At 40.8% G+C, this 20,934-nt stretch overlaps 1 protein-coding gene across 3 annotated transcripts in view; it reads left to right on the top strand.

Moving 5' to 3' along the window:
* The window catches only part of ARMH3 (armadillo like helical domain containing 3), a 127,364-nt gene that overhangs the window by 19,469 nt on the left and 86,961 nt on the right, over positions 1-20,934 (top strand). For 2 of the 3 annotated variants that reach the window (XM_071563472.1, XM_071563473.1), the window contains exons 11-20: positions 324-384; positions 1,323-1,369; positions 2,017-2,092; positions 4,353-4,446; positions 9,373-9,474; positions 13,998-14,056; positions 15,278-15,343; positions 16,396-16,465; positions 17,913-17,973; positions 20,781-20,869. In XM_071563472.1, coding sequence (XP_071419573.1) covers positions 324-384; positions 1,323-1,369; positions 2,017-2,092; positions 4,353-4,446; positions 9,373-9,474; positions 13,998-14,056; positions 15,278-15,343; positions 16,396-16,465; positions 17,913-17,973; positions 20,781-20,869 — 725 coding nt within the window. The remainder of the gene's footprint in view (positions 1-323; positions 385-1,322; positions 1,370-2,016; positions 2,093-4,352; positions 4,447-9,372; positions 9,475-13,997; positions 14,057-15,277; positions 15,344-16,395; positions 16,466-17,912; positions 17,974-20,780; positions 20,870-20,934) is intronic. The other variant, XM_071563474.1, reaches the window with a different exon arrangement.

Below are 20,934 nucleotides of genomic sequence, written 5' to 3'. Positions count from 1 at the left end.
TTTCCAGTGCAGGACCAAATTTCCCAGGTCACCCGAGTCCTTTCCTTCAGTGTTAGCCCAGACTGAATGTGTCCTCAGTAACAGCACAAGCACAGTTCAACTCCCACATCCTTCAGCAACCCTACTTTAACTCTACACAGTTTACAAATATTTTAATACCCTTTGGATCTTTTGTGAGTTCTTGAAAAGGGCTTGTGAATGTTGAAGCTTCTTCTATCCTATATCCATCCTTATCAGATAAGACTATCCTGTAGGGGTTTAGCTAAAATAACCCTAGTTCCAGGTATAACCCTGAAACTTCATCCTCATTCCTTTTTGTTCAGGCAATATAAAGATAAGGAAGAGGAGCATCAGACTGGTTTCTTCTCAGCCCTAACTAACATGGTAAGCAAGGAAGCAGTGTTTTTCTTTCCTTAAAATAGGTGTCTTGATGCAAGTTCAGCAGGAGGGTGTTTCTGTAAACTGTGAGCTTGGGATGTGAGTTCTGGAGGCATGGATTGAAGGAGTTTCAACCAAATACAACTAAAATGTCTGTATTCTGAGGAGTGTGTTGGTGTCTGGATGGGAAAGTTCTTTCAAAGGACAAGATCTCTATTCTAGTGTTGATAATTGAAATTGTTTTCCTGCATCATTGTCATTCTAGTTGATTTTATTTTTCCACTTTTTAAAAGAACTTTTAATCAGTTTTTTAAACTTCTTAGTAATTTTTAAACAGCTATTTGTTTTTTACAAAAAGTTACTGCTCTGCTGGTGTCACCTAAAACAGTGACAGTCAGGGCCATCACTTGCTTTAGAGGTTCTGTTTCTTTACTGTCTTGTTTCTCAAGCCTCGGTGCACTCTAGCTATGCGGTAAACTGAGATTCTGCGGTGGGCACTGTCTGCAGGTATGGAGGGGGTACCCTTCTAAGACAATTGTGAATTTCTTCCTTTTAAAGAATATCCACTGTTATCCTTGTTCACTTGGTCTTTGCTTTACTCTGAGATTTAATTGTAGTCTTGAGATCTAACTGACAGGAAAATTTCCTGTAAGCAAGAATAGTTCAGTGTTCACAGTTGTCTGTCAGGATGATGTGGGTAAAGCTGCCACCACTCTGGGGCAAGCAGATAGGAAATGACCTCTGTTCTCCTCTTACAGAACTGCAGACTAAGCCAGGTTTGGGTTAAAGATCCGTTCCTTTTTTCACCTTTTTGGTGATTTGACAAGTGAAGCGTTGGTCAGTGACAGGATTGCAAAGTAAAATGTGTTTATATCCATGTATTCTCCCTTGTTGTCTAATAGCTGGCCCAAATTCCTGCTGTGCAATGCTCTCTCTTTCCATAGGTGGGCAGCATGTTCATAGCAGATGCCGATGAGAAGATCTCTGTCCAGTAAGTGCACAGATGTTACTTACACAGTGAACTGGTCAGCATCATCTGCTCTGTCGTGGAGCTCTTCTCATATTGCAGAGCAAACAAGAGAGGCAGGTTCTCTTGGCACTGAAGTGGTACCACAACCTGCAAACTGTGGATTCTCACTTCAGTGGGAGGGTGCAGCAGGAGAAGCCACAGCTGAATTGCTTGTAATGAAGTCTATAAAAAAAACCCAAACCCAGTGGTTTTTACGGGACATTTGTAACATAAAATAGGCATGTTGGAGATGGCACATGGGAAGTGATGGTTCTTTCTACTCTTGTTGCCACCAAAATATTTTCTAAATCAAGGATGCAAGTGATAAAGATGAGGGGTTTAACTATGAGACCCTTAAAAGAAAGGACTTCAAAGGGAAAGCACTGTTTGAGCAGCGAGGGACACCTTCAGCAGGAGTGGAACAAAGGCTGTAGTGGAGCTCTAAAAGGAGCTATTTTTATGCATTGCTGAGTACTACTAATAATGGAAAGAACCAACTGGATTGTAGAGGCAGAGTTTTCTATAGCTGAAAAAAAAATCTGTTTTTTTCAGATAGGCCATGCTTCTGAAAAACTTGGCTTCAGGTATTCTGATCACTAACTGGGGCTTTGCCTGTATCCTTCCCACAGAACGAATGAAGCAATCCTCCTTGCCCTCTATGAAGCTGTTCACTTAAACCGGAATTTCATCACAGTTCTGGCACAGGTGAGTTTCAGTGGAATGTTTCCCCATTTCTTTGTAGTGCATATCTTGGAAATGAGAGGGTCAATTGGAATCAGTGAAAAGATGTTTTCTTTTTTAGCCCCTGCATACTTATCATAGGATCAGCATGGAAGATGAAAACAGGCCAGGGCCTGGGAAGCATTTTAGGAAACGCTTCCTTCCTTAATAGAAAATCAGTGAAGTTTTGAGGTCACAGTTGGAATGATTCACTTTTCCTGCTGAATGGGAAGGGGTGCGTGAAGGGCCTTCTGTGTCCTGTAGATACTGCGCTTAGGGGCAGGATGGAGTGAGTGAACTCTGAATGCTTTTCTAAACACTGTGAGTTTGCAAGGGTGGTTGTTTCTGGAAGGCAGAAAATGAGCCTGTCTGATCTGCTGATCATGCTGTGACTGGCTGAAAAAATAGCCTGATATGTTTAGGAAAACCCTCAGGTTTAGGCTTTTAATTTTGGTTTGTAGTTATTGGTAGTAATCTGTGAGGAAAAACAACATCAGCAAAGCAGTTAACACCTTCCCCCAGTTATTTCAGGTCTTCAGAGAGCAGCCATACATCACAGGCTAAACACTTGAGATGATGGAGGAGACCTTTAAGGACTCCTGACAGTAGTGGTGATGGAACAGGTCTGATAAGCAGATCTACAGCCTCTAAAGAAAGCTTCTGTTTCATGGATGGTTAATTTGCTGGGGTTCCCTGACTGTCTTTTCCCGGGTTATTCATTCCTACCACTTGTGAGAAATTTCTCCTCTTCCAGTTTTGTGTAGTACCAACTCAGGCCTTTCTGTGGTCAGGATATTCCTCAAGGGTGGCCTTTGGCAGGAAAAGGAGTAGGGCAGAGAAAGATCAGCCAGAGTAAAAGCTCTTAAAAATAAAAGGATAGACTAATTATTTGTGAAAGGGATAGCTGAAGCAGCTGCTGATCAGTGGGTTTAATTGATGTGGAGGCCTGATGTTCTTGGATGGATTGTCTGTAATCCTGCATTGAAGAGAGGGCAAGGTAAGTCATGTCATGTTGGAAAAACCTCATAAAAGCTGATGAATGCTCTTGCCTAAGTTGGTGTGCATTGCTTGGCACTGCATGAATGTCTCCCTGCTGCTGTGGGACACATGGGAGGAGCAGGGATTCAGTTGTGAGAATGTCCATAGCAATGAGGTTTCTGTGTTCTCATCAGCTGTGGGTGCTTGGATTTGCTGCTGGGTGGCACTCTTGTCTCTCAACTATCAGTTACTATTGGGGAGAAAGAAGGTAAAGCCCTAAAATCCGTGGAAGCAAAGCTGGCTTATGTAGGACTTCCAGTGAAAAATTTAATTTTAAAACTGAAGTCAGTACTTGCAGTGATGTAAAATTTTCTTTGAGTTGCAGTGTGTGTGTCTGTGTTTCCCATAAAATACGTGCATTTATAGTTGCTCATAAAATGAGATATTCAAAGGCAGTGTGGAAGTTACCCACTTGTGAAAAATCCTATGGAGCTAACGTCAAATCAGCAGTTCTGTATCTTTCTTTTATTTTGAAATTGTGACGATGTATTAAAGCAGATGATACATTTATGTAAAACTTGCCCTATGAAATGGACACTTTGCTTGGCAGCCAGACTCAAAAATAGCATGGCAGATTGCCTACGCTCTCACCAGTGTGTGGATAGATCCAGAAGCTTGCGAAGAGTAAAGTCAAAGCAGTAATTAGGCAGGCAACTATTAGCAAAGATGAAATGGGGAGAGTAACTGACTGATGGGAGCTGAGAATATCGATAATGATACTGTTATTTATGTTATGCACTCCTTTCCTGCAGTGCCTGGGCTTTATGGTGAGACAGGAAAGTAATACATTGTCATCATCTTTGAATATGAACAGGGTTGGGGCAGGACCAAGGAGAATTTCCTTTTGGAAAGAGAAATTAAAGGATCCTTGAGTTGTTTTGGAGGGAATCAGGAGCTAAAAACAGTGTAGGCTTCTGCACTTTTTTCCCATTCCACATGGGGGAGGATGTATTTTCTACTTTTTGGGGAGAGCCACCACTTTCTAATGAATTTTCATGTTTTGTGGAGTAAAGAAATTGATGCACAGTTTAAGTGTTAGATGCCCAAGGTTAGGAAGCATGGCCTGGCTTTTTGGAGGAGATGTTGAAGTTTCTCGAGACTTCATTAGTCATGTCTGTTGTGTGAGAGTGTGGAACAGTGCAAGTAGAGATCTGTGTTTCTGGTGCCCGGGGAACCCATTAACTTGTGCATGTGTGTTTTCTGTTAGAGCCATCCTGAAATGGGACTGATGACAACACCGACAAGCCCAATTCCAATGACACCTGTCACTCCGCTTGGAACCACTCCGCCTTCCTCAGATGGTAAGAAATGTCGTGATCTCCTGGGGAAAAATAACTGAAAACTGTAAAATGACTAGCAGACTATTTTTTCAAGATGGCAACTAATGAGACCTGTCTGGAGCAGAAGTAACCTGGTGGTCTCTTCCTGAAGTGACTTGCCTTACTGAGCATGAGCAAGATTCTTTGACTCAAATTTATTTCTATTTTGCCTTGTATATTGCTCAATTAGATTATGCTGATATTTCTTCTGAAAACAGTACTCTCCCAATATCTGCATGAAGATACAGCCAGTCCATTAGTTATTCCATATAGGCTTTCACTTATGAATATTTCTAGTGTCAGGTCCTTTGCCTGGGATTATTTGTCACTGGAACAGATTTACAGAGACATTGCAGTGGATTCCTCCTTGTCATTAATGCACTTGTCCTCAGCTTTGAATTAATTGGGATTTGAATTCAGTCTGGGTGTGGAAGTATTCCTCCCTCTTACTGCCTTTTCTTTGATAGGCTTTGTAAAATACTGCTTACCACGAGATCTGTCTTTGAAATGAGATGTTACAAGTCCATGTAAATATGTTTTGAAATCACTTAAAATAAAACTCTTTCAATTTAAGGTAAGGACAGATATAGCCTAGTTTAAGAGAAGAAATTAAATGGCTGTCATCACATACCTTAATGGCATCCTCTAGAGCTGAGGATGAAGGAACAGAGTCAATTTGAATAGAACACAGTTTGGAAATATTTCTGGGGAAGAGCAGCCTGGGTTTACTCAATTATATCAGCTATTCAGGTCATTTGATACCCTAGTTAAGGATGATCCTCCTCCTGGATGAATTCTGTGTGGTTACCATGGATAACAAAAGCTTCAGATAAGAAGTCCCTTGTGTCTCAAGTCTGTGTGCATATAACATCACATGTGGAGGGATGGGCATTCTGTGGGCTTGTGTTCATTGCAAATGTATCCGCCCACATACCATATTACACAACTGACAGAATTTGTACTTACCTACATCTACAGCTTGCTTGCACTCTCTTTTATTTTCTTTTTTTATTTACCAAAAGACAAAACAGAACAAAATCAAAACAAAAACTCCATCCTGCTGCTGGCAGAGGTGATGATCTTGTAAAGTTTGCGGCTTCCTGTGCCTTGTAAGGTTACTAAATTTGAGAAGAGGATCTGATCTTAATATGCAGCAACTACATTAGGAAGCATTCTTTATTTCTGTGGACTGTCTGTCACCTTGCTGATCCCTACTCTCAGTGATATTTTTTTTTGCAGCCCTTGGATTGGTTTAGTTTGGTGGTGCTTGGGTATTGCTGTTGTTTTAAAAATTTGTCAGAATTTTCTTCATTTTCTGAGGTCTTGCAACTCAGCTGTGAAATTTGCCTATGGCTGAAAATTGGCAAGAGGCTTTTTGGCTTTGGAATGAAGAGATTGCTTTCTTTTTCTTACATTAAAAAATTGTGCAGTTGAACTGTTTTCAAGTTACAGTAACATGTAGAAATCCTTCTATGGGCACTTTTATGCTGACTGGGATTAAAAATGGGTTCATATTCTGGTTTGAAAAAATGGGTTCATATTCTGGTTTGAAATTTCTGTGTCTGTTACCCTGTAGTGTAAATTCAGACCTCACAAAGTTTCAAAATACATGTTAAAAACGCTCAAAGGTCTGTAGCATGAACTAGGATAAGTAGTGATGTGTTCTTCAGAGTGATTTCTTCTTCTACCTTTTTTTTTTCCAAAAACGAGACTTTTGCTAGAAAGTGTTGATCCATAATATGTAAATCAAGTGTGCCTGTCACCATAGTTATCTAAATGTCAGTTTGCTTACTGTTGTTAAATATTCATTCACTGTGTTCATTGTAACAAGCTCAGGAAGGACCCACTGGGGATATAAATACATTTTTCAGACTTTTAGCTAAATCTTTGAGCTATTCATAATACTGGGAGTGAAAAAGCTTCCAGTCTTGTTGCATAGGCTTTGCCAACAGACCCGGCATGTTAGCAGCGTGTCAGGAGCCCCATGGCATCAAGACTGAATGGACTAAACCAGCTTACACTTGGGGATGTGCAACCTTTAGAAGCTGAAAGCCCCATTATGATTTTTTTGATGTGATTCAACAGTGAAGTTACATTGATCTATTTGACCTGTTGTTTCCCAAGGCTACAATTTTGTATTCAAAGTGATTGTATAATCCTGAGCTCCATGCGAACCTCTGCTGTGCTCTGGGCCCCTTGGTGCTCCGTTTAGAGAATATACTGCATTTTACTGTTGGTTTGTCTCCTTCATAGTTCTGTGCCTGTCCTTGCCCCAGTTCCATGGGGGTGGATAAACCTTACTTGTCTCATTACAGGGTTATGAGATCCAAGCCTTGAATTCTGAAAGGTATTGCATGTTAAAGCAGACTTTTCTCTGAACCAAAATACAGTTGTGTAGAGGATCAAAGTACTTCCCTCAGAGCCCCCAACCTAGAGAGCCAACAATCAAGTATGAGTAATTCCTCACTTCTTGCAAGGTCCAATCTCTTCATAGATACCTTTTTTTACCTCAAGAGTGAGAAAAGCCTTGAGCATTCCTGAGGATAGATAGAAGAGATAATAAAGTTCGTAAGATGTGTCCTGTTGGTCTGCAGATCTGTTTCCAGTGCAAAAGGATCCCTGTCTTAGGCTGTCTTTATAGCTTGAGAAGAGAGCCTTCTGACAATTGTAATTCGAGCCATCTGTGACCTCCCACATGTGAAAACCTGTGAGTTTGAGCTCCTAGGCAGCCAGAACAGTCATGTTACTGTTATGTATGTAGAGCTGGAAAATATCCTCTTGATTACTAGTGCCCCAGTGTTTGCAGGCATATCCATCGTAGAATCCCTTAAATTTATCAAACTGTGATTTGCTAATTTTTTTCCAAATAAATCCTATTGGGGGTAGTTTCACCATCTTGTTCCTTGGTTAGAAATCTTCAACTTTGCAACATGCATTCCTCCTCAGCTCATACCCATTTCTCATGCTGTTAACCTTCCTTTGGAGTGCAGCTGTTCATACGTTGAGTACTCACCTATGTGTTTTGCTGTCTCACAGGAAGGGTACTCTGTTCCTTTGTTCAATGTACTAGCCTTTCTCCAATATTCTTCAAGTTTAAGTGCATCTCTTTGAACATGGGTTCTGCATAGCTATGGACAGTGTTTGGGTTAAGGTCTCACCAGCACCTTGTGCAGGGTGTTACAGTGTTCCTGTCTGTGCTGGAAGTGCATTTCTGGATGTGCTGTAGAACCACACTCTTGAACCCTTTGTGTTGAAAGCATCTCATCTCGTGATCCGATAGTGTATCACGGTATTTTGTTTGCAGCTGATGAGCTCTCAGTTTGCCATGGGAATAAATCCCTGAATTCCTGACTATGGCTTGCACTGTTGAATATCATCTTGTATTTATTGTCTGTCCTTGTTTTTATCCTATTCTTTGTGTGCAGTCTGATACTCCTCTGTGTTTATATGTCCTGACTTTTTGTAATTGACAAATTTCACAGATTTCATGGGATATTCTGAGTTGGAAGGAACCCACAAGGATCATAGAGTACAGCTCTTAAGTTAATGGCCCATATGGGGACTGAATTCACAACCTTGGTGTTAATAGCACCATGCTCTAGATTCATTAGCAAGCAACTGTTTCTTGTGCCCAGGTCACTCACAAAAAAGAGAACTATTATCTAAACTGACACCTAAGGAATTCAAGCAGTACTTTCTTCTCATACTGATAATTTCTCCAATTACTTCTTCTTTGCCAGATCTTTGATGTGCATTAAATTTATGTATTGGTTCCCAGTGTGTAATCTGCTTCACTCTGAATTTTTCATACTGTACTAAGAGATTTACTGAAGTCTTCCTAGACTACCTCCATCAGTTTGGGGCTTTTTATGTCTGAGCTAATTTGTCTTAAATTATATCAGACTTACCTGGCAGGACATGCAGGTAAATGCATACTGTATTTTTCCACTTACCTTTTTTCTCCTCCCTTTTAAAATTTTTGTAAAGCTTTCTGAATGGGGAGGCTGAGAATGGCCCTTTAGGACAGCTCGGGCTGGTCATCAGTAAAAATGTGGCTCAGTCACATGACAGAGGTTTGATAGCTCATAAACTTGGTACGTCAGATGGTGCATGGGAATTGAGCAGGAGATACATTATGCAATTAGCTGAGGAATTGAGATAGCTTCTTGTAAAGTCTAAGGCAGATGATGTCCACTGTTAAGATGTCTAAAGTACAGCTGATGTCCCAGAGAAATGCCAATGAACTGCTGCAGATAGGGAAAGTACATTTCTGCTCCCTGCTGGGTTGTGATGTATCTAGCACAAGCTGTGACTGCTTTTAATTCTTGATTTTATAAAGCTACTCTTTCTGCCTCCCTTTTTTATCACTTTGGTCAATAATTGTTACATCATGTTTTGTGGGTTGCTTCTGCAGGAGAGACTGTTGTTGGGAGGGAAGAATGGAATTGACATGGTTCTTTTTGGACTGAAATTCTCAAACTGCTGAAACAGAATGGCCTTTTCTGGGCACATCTCTTTCCAAATTGAGAATGGTGTGAATGCTATCCTTGTTGGTTGTACGAATTAGTTGGATATCAGTGCAAATATCTTAAGCTCCCTAGGTTGGAAATGTCAGTGAGTGTTGAAACAGTGGGCTGAGCTCCCTGGGAGGAGGAAGAGGGACAGGACAGAGGAGGATATCTCTTTGCCAGGTACCACAGCCTGTGCTTAGAGCAGGAGAAACCGTCTCTGAGGGAGTGGTACCAGCCTTTGCACCGCCCAGTCTTTCCTGGGTGATCAGGAGGGAGGGGGTGATCAGATGGCCCTGCAAGTAAGCTGATCCTACCCCAGGTCTGTGAGTCTGCGTCTTGGTTCTCTGTATAGTTATTTCTTGTATAGGATAAATGTGTCTTATCTGCTTTGTTCCAGTTATAAGCTCTGCAGAACTACCTTTGGATGCTGATGTGCAAACCAGCAACCTGCTGATAACCTTCTTGAAGTACAGCTCCATTGTGATGCAAGACACAAAAGGTAAATGAATTCTGTGGATGCAGCAAACAGGGCTTCTTGAAGTGAGGAGGGCACAGAAACATGTCTAGTGACTTCAGAAATTGAAGTGAACTGGAGTCCCTTTAGAGGAATTCCACCTTTTGGAAATATTAAGCAATTTGTTATTGCAAAATAAGTGTTACAAGACTAGAAGTGATCTAATGCTGGCAGGAGAGATGTCAAGTATGTAAAGAATCTAATAATAAATGATACTACCTAATAACCAAGGCTGTCCATGTGCAGGAGATGTGAGCTTATGATTTCCAGATGTCGGAGAGAGGAAATCTCAGAAACCAGATAACTGTATTTTTAAGAACACTTAGAAACTGACACAGGAGGCAAAGCTCAGCATTAGGAGGAAATATTTCCTTTGTCCTTTGGTACTTGGTGGTTAAACTGGTAGCTCTGTGATTGTAAAGAGGACAGCAGTAACTTACACTGCACTGGCAGTAATTTGCTTGAGAAAGTATGTTGCTTTTTGTTTCTCCTGCAGTACTGTGGGGGTTAATTGCAGCTTGTTGGAGTTGAAGTATTGGTTCATCTCCTGCTCAGGGTACTCAAGGGTGCTGTTTTGCCCAGTGGTTGTATGGGCAGGGCCATAATGTGAACATAACAAGTGATCTTTGTACTGTATTTCAGGCTGTTACTGCCTTTTGCTGTTAAGTTAGATGTAACAACTGAATGAAAATGGGAAGATATCTGCAGAGATATGATACGTCAATTAGTGAACTTCATGACTGCTTGGCATTGAATGAGAGAGTTTCCTTGTATTGAATAGCTCACAGTGAAATTGTACTTGTCTGTCTTGTTCAATAAGCAAGCTAGTGGAAGAAAAAGTAATTGAAATTAGGACTGAAAGGGACTTTATGAAAACATTTAGTTCACTCCTGTCCTGATTTCACTGGGATACAGTTAATTTTCTTCGTAGTATATAATACAGTGCTGTGATTTTGGATTCAATATGAGAATGATACTGATATTACCACTGATATTTTGGCCCTGGCTAAGAAGTGCTTAGCCCAAATAAACAAATTCTTAGTTCTCATGCTCTGCCAGTGAGGAGGTCCACAAAAAACAGGGAGGGAGCATGGCTGGGATAACTGTCCTGAACTGGCCAAAGGAATATTCCACACCACAGAGTGTCATGTCCAGTGTATAAACTGGGGGAGTTGCCCAAAAGGGGCCAGTTGCTGTTCAGGGATGGGCTGGGTATTGTTCAGCAGGCTGTGAGCAATTGTATTGTGCATCACTTGTTTCTCTTGGGTTCTGTTACCTCCTCTCACTGTGCTGCTGATTATTATGATTGTTATGATGATGATGATGTTTCAATTGTTAAATTGTTCTTACCTCAACCCACATGGTTTACATTTTCCCTTCACAATGGGGAAAGAGGAGAAGCATTGGGAATGAGTGAGCAGGTGCATGGTACTTGGTTGCTGTCTGTGTTTAAGCCTTGACAACTCCTCAAAACAAAGGCAGAATCGGGTTTACCTTAATCTTTTCTCAGAGGTGTTGCTGGCAGGTTGGATGAAGGCACTGTGATAGTGGAGCACAATTTTCAGACTATCCATTCCAGTGTGTAGCCATCCTTATTGTGAGAAAGCCTCATGTGCTTCCTAAATTCTTTGCTGTGATTTAAATTAATTAGTATTTATCTTCTCCAAGATAGATATTGAGAATGGATTACTTCTTTTTTCTTTGTGTCAGCTTTTAGGTATTTGAAGTCTGCTTTCATGTTTCCTCTTGCTTTTGTCTTTTGAACTAAACCACATCAATCTTTGCTCAGTCATTTCTAATAGATTGTACACATGAAGAGAGCTTACCAGCTCTCTAATTCTCATTTGCTTTTCTCAGGGTCTGTCTTGCTGATCCAAATCTCTGATAGAACAATTTTGTGTTTTTCAATTTAACTTCTGCACTTATTAGTCACTGTAATAGGGAAAGTCTGTGCAGGGCCTCAGGAACTGACAAACTGGATTAGTTTCAGATGGAGTGAAATTTAATAGAAGGGATTCCCTTCTAAACTAGGAAGAGATGAGTTTATTATGTTATGAGACAGGAGTTCATATTTCTCTCTTTGCTTTTGTTCTAGCTTTGTAATATTTGAAATTGCTGTGGCTGATAGGCCTAATCTCCCTCCCACCATGGTAGTGTATGGCAGTGAGCTCCACTGAGGGATCTTTTAAAAGAAGTGTGCCCTTCTTTTAAAAGAAGGGCAGTACTTATTAATTCTAGTAGGTATATTCCTGTCCTTACATTTTCATTCTAGATGGAGCCGTGCCTTTTTCTTATATAAGAGCAAGCAGAGAACACACTGCCCAGGGAAGTGCTCAAGTCACAATCCCTGAAAGTATTTAAAGGATATGTAGATGTGGCATTTAAGGACGTGGTTTACTGGTGGATTGGTAGTGCTAGGTTAACAATTGGACTTCATGATCTTAAAGGTCTTTTCTAACCTAAGTGATTGTGTGACTCTGTGTGACACCAGTGTAGCAAGAAGAATGAATGCTTCTGATTTAGTCCAGGTGTCTTGAGACAGGTGGGAACACTTGGAGGGGAGACTGGTTTGTTCCACATCCAGGACTAGACAGTTGTTTCAGTCCCGTCCCAGAGAGCATAATTTAATAATTGTGTTGCTGGATCCTTCTGTTGTTTTCCTCTCTTGTGTCAGTCAGGGGCATCTGCCTTGGGAGAAACAAAACCTCTGTGTCATTTTTTCCCATCTGTGTAATGGGGTTCATAGTGATACATCTCCCCGTCGAAAGTGGTTTGCTTTGTACCTTTAATGAGGGATGCTGTGAAAATACAAAATGTCTGTGCAAGTAACTGCTTGCATAGCTGCCCCATTGCTTCTGGAAACGGTGTGATGTTCACAGTACACGGTGAAAGGCAGGGTACTTCCTGTGAAACTAGAGCCTTTTCAGCGTGATCCCCAGAGAGAGAAGTGGTAGCAGCACCTACAGAAATATACAGAAAAGCCTTACAATATGAACATAACAAGACTCTTGTGTATTAGTGTTATTCGAGGCCATTTCTCCTGCTTTGCTGGAGTACAAAACTTTATGCTTACACATTTTAGCTGAGGTAAGAAAATAGGAGAGACATTTAACTCTCCCATTCCAAAATACCTCTTTATCTTAGTGCAACAAGATGAAATCAGGACACTTCAGGGCACATCTTGTTAGTAAAAATCTGTCCCCTAGCAGCATAGAAAAGAAAATAGGCATCAAATTAGACAGAGCATCTAGCTAAGCCCATTCTATTTTTATAGATTACCATATACACACCAGCTAGCAAAGTGTTTGTACAAGTCTCCTGCAGATGCAAGGAGTTTGTCTGTCTTCTGATTTGTGTGCAAGTGGTTCAGACTGTTTCAGATTTCCATCTACTCCAACTTACCTCTAAGGCAGATGCCTGGGATGGCATGTTTAGTAGTCTTATGCTTTAGAAAAGTAGCTGGAGGTCTCAGGAATGTGCAGTTTTAAGCTGCCTCTGGATTTAGTTATAAGTATGTTGTTGTTGATTTCTGTTTGTTTGTTTTTGTGAGTCTGGGGGTTTGTGGTGCCAGTGGTTTGTTTTTTAGAACAAACATTTTTAAATGAGGTTGATTGGACAGTGTTGTCAACGACTGGATCTTACCTGCCCTGCTTTGAGCAAGGATTGAACCAGAGACTTGTTCCATCCTATGTTCCTCTATGACTACATGTATCTTAGGGTTTTTTCATATTCAAGGTTAAAATTGAGAGAGAAGAGTTTTAAATAATCAAAGTAAAAATTGCATTCTTCTGCTTTAGTCCCTCTCTATTTGTGAGTCTCTCAGCTCTCCAGTTGTCATTCAAGGGAAAAACTGCTTGAAGTTGTGAGATGAATAAGAAGTTATGGAACATGATCATGGTATAACTTTGGGCTTAAAACACTAAGTCTTTGCAGACTTCCTTCTTTCATGGTTTTGCACAGAGCAAAGTAGGTCGTGTCTCTCAGTACTGGGGTTGAAACTTGGAACTTTGAGCTTAATGTCAAGAGTCATTCTGCTACACCGTGCTGTGCCTCTAACAAAGCTTTGCTGCTTGTTTCATAACCTACAGCAAAGGTGATGTTTTTCTTTCCATCTTGTGTGAGAGGGGGAACAGTGTGACAGACAGAGAAAAACCCCAGTGTTTAGAATATCTGTGGAAGTAAAACTGATTGAGATGGAAGCCCAGGGGATAGTTACAGTGCTGTTGGAGGTTCAAATCCAAAACTTTGCAGACTTGGTGCAGACTGGCTGGTATTTAGTGGCCAGGTGGAAGTGTTAATGCATTTGCAGACTTGGTGCAAATGGGTGGTATTTAGTGGCCAGGTGGAAGTGTGAATACTTAATGAGAACAGACTATTAGCCGTCATGGAGGAAGTAGGAGTATGTATAATCTCCAAGCCAGGCTTTTCTTTTGCTGCAACTGCTGTCTTGCTCTTCAGCCTTGCTGGGCTTGTGTGGCTCACAGAGGACTTGTTTTTCTCCTTTGCAGATGAGCACCGGCTGCACAGTGGCAAGCTCTGCCTGATTATCCTGACATGCATAGCAGAGGTAGGTTTCTTGAGTGAAGCTGCTCAGCAGATGGTGTGTTACAGGGCTCTGTCTCCCTGCCTGCTGTGGAGCAGGAGCTGAATATCTGTAGTGGAAGTGAGTGGTGAGGACCTCAGGCACCCAATGTTTTGCTGATAAACCTGATGCAGTACTGTTAAAGTTGACCTGAAAATTGGATGATCTTAGCCAACTCCTAGGGATGAAGAGAAAAATAAGAGTTAACCTAAGCCTTTTCTCTCTTAGCTATTAAGTAACCTTGTGGTGTGGCTTTTAGAGGAGTAATGTGCTTATGACTTTCAGCTCTGTGCTGTGGTAAACATAAACTGTGCCATATCCCTTCTGCTGAAGAAAGGTGCAAATCTGAAAGAAAATCACGTGGTTGTAGCTCCCTACAAGCAAAATAAGTAGCAAATGTGGTAGTAGGGTGAGAAAGCGTCACAGAGCTGGGTCAGCAGTCCTGGCTGAATGTGGTTGTGTGTACTAATGGTCTGACTGATGTCCGGAATGGTGATTGTGTTTGCGTAAAGAATAGACATTGGTGATGTTGATAGCAAGAGTAAGGATTCTGAAGTAACGTTTCTTCAGGGTGTAGTTTGAAAGCTAATCATCTACATTTCGAATTTTTCTAACTAAATCGTTTTGGCATTTGTTCTTCAGGTGGATGCGTAGATAACACAAGATAAGAAATTCTGTTTCTCCATAACAAGGGCATGCTTTGGTTCTGGTATTAAAGGCAGGATATATTTATTACCCATCTTAGCTATTCATTATCCGGAGAAGTCTCTTTAATTTAGAGGTGGTCTTGGAATGAGCTTTGCCTGAGGGGTGGAACAGCTGCTGGTACTGCAGTAACTTCTGGCATGATGGGTCCATCAAAATGCCAATTTAAACCATCCACACAGTCACAGAAACTGGTGTGCTGGAGAACCACTTCATATATTATACATCTGGAGCACTTGTTAAGCTCTTGACACAGATGTGTGTGCAGTCCAGAGTTTGAATGAGCAAAAGAAGAGAATGAAAAATAAATTGCTAACCAAACAAGCAGTAGTTCAAGCTTTAGTTAAAGTGAAATTGGGATCAGGAGAAGTTTGCTTTTGTGGGACTGGAGACATAGGTAGGGCAAGAAGGAGTTTTACACTGAAACATGTGTGATCTGAGAGGTGACTGTATGGTGTTGGGCTGTTCACATTTCCTTCCTTTTCTTGCCCTTTGCAATAGGATCAGTATGCTAATGCTTTTCTTCACGATGACAACATGAATTTTCGTGTAAACCTACATAGAATGGTGAGTCTTTTCCTCCAGATTGTTTTCTCTTTGGGATGCAAGCACGGGATTTGAGTCCCTGTATGTTGAAAACTGTGTCACAGACATCTAACCTAGATTGCTAAGGTGTGTGGAAGTACTGTGAGAAATGCAGTTGTTTGGGAATGATTTTGAAATTTGTCTCAGAATGTCTCTCTTCAAAGAACAAAGAGCCGGTTGCCCCATCAGTGAATTCAGAGGCCTCTCTAGCTGGGGAGAAGCTGTGTTATTATGAGGTCTCTGAGGAAATCAGTGGCAGAGGGAATGTTCTGCCTTAATCTTCAGCAAGTATTAGCCCTCATGTGATATATAATAGCCAGCTGGAATTACACTGAGCACTCTCATTTGGCTTATGCATCATCCTGGGTGGAGTGATTCACCTTCAGCGAGGAAAGAGCTTTTTCCTATGGATATCTGTGGGGAAAGTGTCCTTACCTGGCTCATGAAGCTCTGTAGTTACAAGTTACCCTAATTTGATGCATTCTGTCTTTGTGGTACTGGCAGGTTCCACCTACCCTGACAGTGAAGCAGCGCTTGAAAGCATCGCTAATTCAGGACAGACATCTTACTTTATAGTGAATATACTCCAAGGATGCTAATCATTATCACTTAACAACAAACTTGCCATGCAGTTAGCCTTGCTGGTCTGTTACAATAAGCACCAAGGCCACTGAATACTGCATACACTATTAAAGAATGCCAGTCAGACTTCTGGGTCAGGAACAAATCAGTATGTTAACCAAGGAGGAGGAATTGCTGTGTGATTTGGTTTTGTCTTGTGGTTCACCTCCCCATTATAACATTGTCCTCCAGTGATACAGCTAGAGGAAAAAAAGCCAGTATCAGCATGCTGGAAAGCAGGCACAGTTTTGATCCAGCCATGACCTTTAGGATTAATATAGGTAAGACAGCAGCTGGAGAAAAAGACAGAGGGAAGCTTGTGCTGATGATACTCTTTGCTTGAAAAACACAGTAATACACAGACTGTCACTTCAGGCTTCTGCTAATTTCTTTTCATCATTGTGTGTTTGAAGCCAATGAGACATCGTAAGAAAGCAGCAGACAAGAACCTGCCCTGCCGCCCGCTGGTGTGCGCAGTGCTCGGTGAGTATTGTCATGGAACCTGTGTGCCTGTGGTTCCCAGAGATCTCTTGTTGTGCAACAGAAATATGAGGGGTTTGGCTTCAGTGGAGGGGTGGATGGACTTAAAAGGAGGATGGTTACATACTAAAGATATTTCCAACAATGGAATGGACATCTCTGTACCATACATTGATGCTTCACAGACAAATCTTGCTCTGTAGCAAGAAATCCTGTATATATTTACAGTAAGCTTTGCAGAAGATGGTTGGCCCCTTTGTTAGTTACAATAAGGAGGGTGGTTGTTTAATAAGATCAGTGTTTTAGATGAGTGTGGTAACAATTAACCACAAGTACTTTGTAGATGATATGATGAGAGCAAACCTATGGGAAGGATACCTTTGGGAATGTGTTTGCTGGGCATTTAGCCTTTTCTGAGCAAAAAAACCAGTAGGAATCTCAGTAGCTAGGATTGGTTTTGGCTGTGGATAGGGAAGGATTATTAAAAGCTTTACATATAGCACATGATTAAATAATGATTCCCATTACTCTGGAGGCCAAGAGAATAAATGGGTTCAGAAAGGGATGAAGCCTGGATCCCTGAATGACTCTGAGCAGGATGGTATGGAAGCACTCTTAGACTCCAACATTTTCAAACATGTGCTGGTTGAAGCCAAGACACAACAGCTGTGTGAACACTCTTTCTAGACTTAGCAGATCTCATGCATTCTTTCTGTGGACTGTCTTTAGTTGTTATTGAGTCATTCTGCTGGGCAGTTAGTGCCCCGGGAGGTTACAGCTCACAGTTGTCAGCAATGGCACGGGATAAGCACTTCATGCTAAAGTTGTGCTGAGCACACACACATTTGGTTTTCATTTATTAGCTAAACAATAGTAACTTATCCTTTCAATTGTATTTTTATCTTATTTGCCTCTTATCTTCACTCTGGGAGCCCTTAAATGCTAGAGAGATTATCCTTTCCCCCTGTTCCCCAAGTTAGTCTTAAGCAGAAACTTAGCCTGTGTTGAGATTGAAGAAGCTTTACTTGCTTCAGAATTTGTTTTAGGGAAAAATATATCTTTAAGTAAACATTTAGGTTGTGCATTGTTTCTGGCAAGAAAAGTTTCCTAAAATGTGCTTCTTAACAGAACTTTCTGTTAGCGACAAGGCTTGAAATACAATTCATGGTATAGACTTTATTTGACTAATAGTGGGGGAAAGCATATGGGCAAGCAGTGCCTTGAAGCAAATTGCAGTATGTACCCTCTGTTTCCAGTAGTTTCTTTTCTAATTCTAGGGGATGTCCAGTCCTCTTTAAAGCAAACTAACAATAAAGTGAAATTTCTCTGATCTCAGCAGGACTGTTGTCTAGTAGACTTAGGTGGTCGGGGCAATTTGACTTCCTCTTAGTCTACAGGAAGTTAACAGTAGCCAGCTCAATACTTATTTTATTATTTTCTTTTCTGTCAGATTTGATGGTGGAATTCATTGTAACACACATGATGAAAGAATTTCCTATGGATCTCTATATGTAAGTGTCTGTGGAGTAACTCATTGTGATTTCAAAGTTTGAATTTGAGTGGAATTCTGCTCCCAGAGCAGTCTTCTAGCTGAAATAACATTTTGTGGCTGGTGGGGAGCAAGATGGCTTTTCATGAACTCTTCCAGTAACTTTTACTACTTCTAAAATCCTTTGTGTGACAGAAAATTGAAAGTGAAATGAATTTCTACCTTTCAGACTGTTTTCTAATCTACTTGATCTAACACAAAGAGCTTTTCAATCTAAAAGAAGTATCATAACACAGAGTCATTGCAAGAATCTCCACTTCCCAGAAGATGAATCTTGGTTAGAAACAGAAAAGACAGTTTTGAAAAACCAGGGATGACTGACGTGAGGCCCGGAAGGCAGTGTGGAGAGGGAGGGAGGTTTAAGCCTGAAATAGCCTGCAAGGGGCAAAACTTTGCAATGGGCAAAGGGAGACAAGGGGACAGAGCTACTCATGAGCACTCCCTGTGTCCCAGGGGGCCCTCCAATGCTTTGTGCTGCTTTAGCCTGAAGGGCAGAAATAGGTTTTAGGCAGATTATTGGCTTTGCTCTGACTTTGTACAGTGCTGAATTTCCCCAAGGCGTGAACAGCACTATATTCTGTAGAAATAGCATATTTTCCCTTAAGGTAACTTTTCAGCATGTTCTGATTTTGCCCAAATAACCCTGCAATTACAATGCCTTTTCAAGGGTGGTACAGTTCAGTTGAGTTTGTGAGAAATGTTTTTTAATGACAATTGCAGAATTAGTTGTAGATGGGTGTAATGCACTGGAATTTCACAAGACAGGTATGAAATGCTTGGGCTCAAAGGTGTTGTCACGTCTAGGAAGCCCATGAGACTAAAAATAATGAGCAGTAGCAGCCATCAGTGGACATGTGTATCCATTAATTTTGGCATGTTTGTGCAGTCCTTTCGCTGTACTCCTGTCTGAAACCATCCCATAGCAGACGCCGTTATTGCAGACAAAGTGGGTGTTCTGAATGCACAAGTAGCGTCACACTTCTCTGCAGTGCATTTAAAAGGTGACAATATGAAGCAGCTCAAGGGCAGGCATATTAATATTTAAAAGAGAAATCCAGATTTCTTAGACTAAGGGTGTTTTTTGTCCATTAAGAATCCTCAACACAAAACTGAAATACGGAGACACCCCACCAGGATGGATGACTTCATGACTAAAGCAGTTTCACAACTAAAGCAGTGTAGTTTGCGTGTCTAGTTAGGGTACTAGGACTGTTATACCCCTTCTGATCCCTTTTTGTCCATTCCTTGATTTCACCCAGAAAGCTGTATGCTACTGTGTACAATCACAAGGTTTTAGTTATATGTATGCAGATTATTTTGCATTAACAGCTGTTATTATAAAGAAATGTTTTAGCCATTGGCAGATTCTCTCTGGTCAGTGCCTTAAATAGTTTTTAGTGGTTTTTTTTCCTATTTTTTTTCCTTTTTTGTAGAGGCCAGTTTTAGACATACAACCCAGCAAATATGCAGGTGAGGAGGTGCTGGGCATTGTCAGGTACCAGTAACAGCAGAAATAGGTCTCTCCCCAGAGTGATTGCTGTCCCTGATTTGAAGACAGCTGTCTGTCCTAGCTTGTTTGCTTCCTTTTCTTGGTTTAATTTATGAGAATCCAATTTGAAATACAGCACTTACTGTGATGCTCAGCAATTATAAATGATGTTACTTTTGTTCATTCAAAGTTAGTTGTAGTTCGTACCTCATTGTGGTATTTTTGGGATCGTCTAAAGGTCTGAAAGGAATAAAGTATACCATCTTCATGTTTTTCCTATGGCCTTATTTTTGAAGCCTGCTCTTGAACTTCTCACACCATTTTGTACAAATTTCATGCAAATTTTTAGAATTTGATTTCTCTGTGTTTATCTGATATACAGTGTCTGTTATGGTTTAGCCAAGTCTTTCATAAGTGTCTTTTCAGAAAGATGTTGATATTAATGATATGATACCATGTTTTTGAGAAATAAGGATTTCAGGAAAAAGGAATTTCTTTTTTGTAGTCTTCCTGTTTTTTCTGAGTGTCAATAACTAAAAATAGCTTGGCCTAACAAATTCAAATTTGTGTATAGTTTTTGTCTTGTCCTTAATGATAGTCAGTGTCAGAGAATTTACTCGTTGTACTGTACATTTAGTTCTGATGTTATTTGTGAAGAATGTTTGTGCACCTAAGAGTTTTTATGAATGCTGTGGAGGCTTACAGGATTTGGAGACTTGATAAGTGCACTAGCTCTGTTGGGGGATGCCAGAGACTGAAAAAATTGACAGAAATATCTTCCTTTTTTTTTAATTGTAAAACTACACACCTCAGTCAAACTAAAAATCCTGTCGTTTTTTCCACACTCTTATTTCCTTTAGCCTTGTCATTTGGGCCAAAGAAACTGAGAAGCTCTACTGTGTTCAGGTTTTACAATAACTTGCAGTGTCTCATACATATAAAGCCTACAACTTAAGTAACTCATTTGGTAAAGCTTATGAGGCTCTCAGGTAAGGGTAGCAAAGAGTGGAAAGTGTTAATTAAGCAACAAACATGCATTTGTGATCAGTCCGATCCTGTTGAGATTAAATTGGCATACAGGCCCTTTTCGTTCACTTTGTCTGATTCTTTTTTGTGGGTGTTAGTGCCCTTTAGGAGCTCAAAGCCAGGAATCCCATCCTCCTTTGATAGTCTTTTCAGTTTGTCTGTTTCTCTGCTGCTGATTTCAAACACATTTCCAGGTTGGATGTAGAATTGCTGGAAAATGCAATGCTGTTAATCCTTTGCCCTCTCTTTTCCAGACGGTGCATTCAGATTGTGCACAAGCTGCTGTGCTACCAGAAGAAATGCAGAGTGAGGCTTCATTACACCTGGAGGGAGCTCTGGTCAGGTACTTTGCATGTGCAGTGACAGTCAAGTAGGAAAAGCCCAGAGCAGTGGCTGTTTGGTGGCCCT

Source organism: Pithys albifrons, chromosome 9 (assembly GCF_047495875.1).
Source record: "Pithys albifrons albifrons isolate INPA30051 chromosome 9, PitAlb_v1, whole genome shotgun sequence".
Classification (NCBI taxonomy): Eukaryota; Metazoa; Chordata; class Aves; order Passeriformes; family Thamnophilidae; genus Pithys; species Pithys albifrons.
The sequence above is the reverse complement of the archived record's forward strand: the minus strand, read 5'-3'. Positions and strand labels throughout refer to the sequence as shown.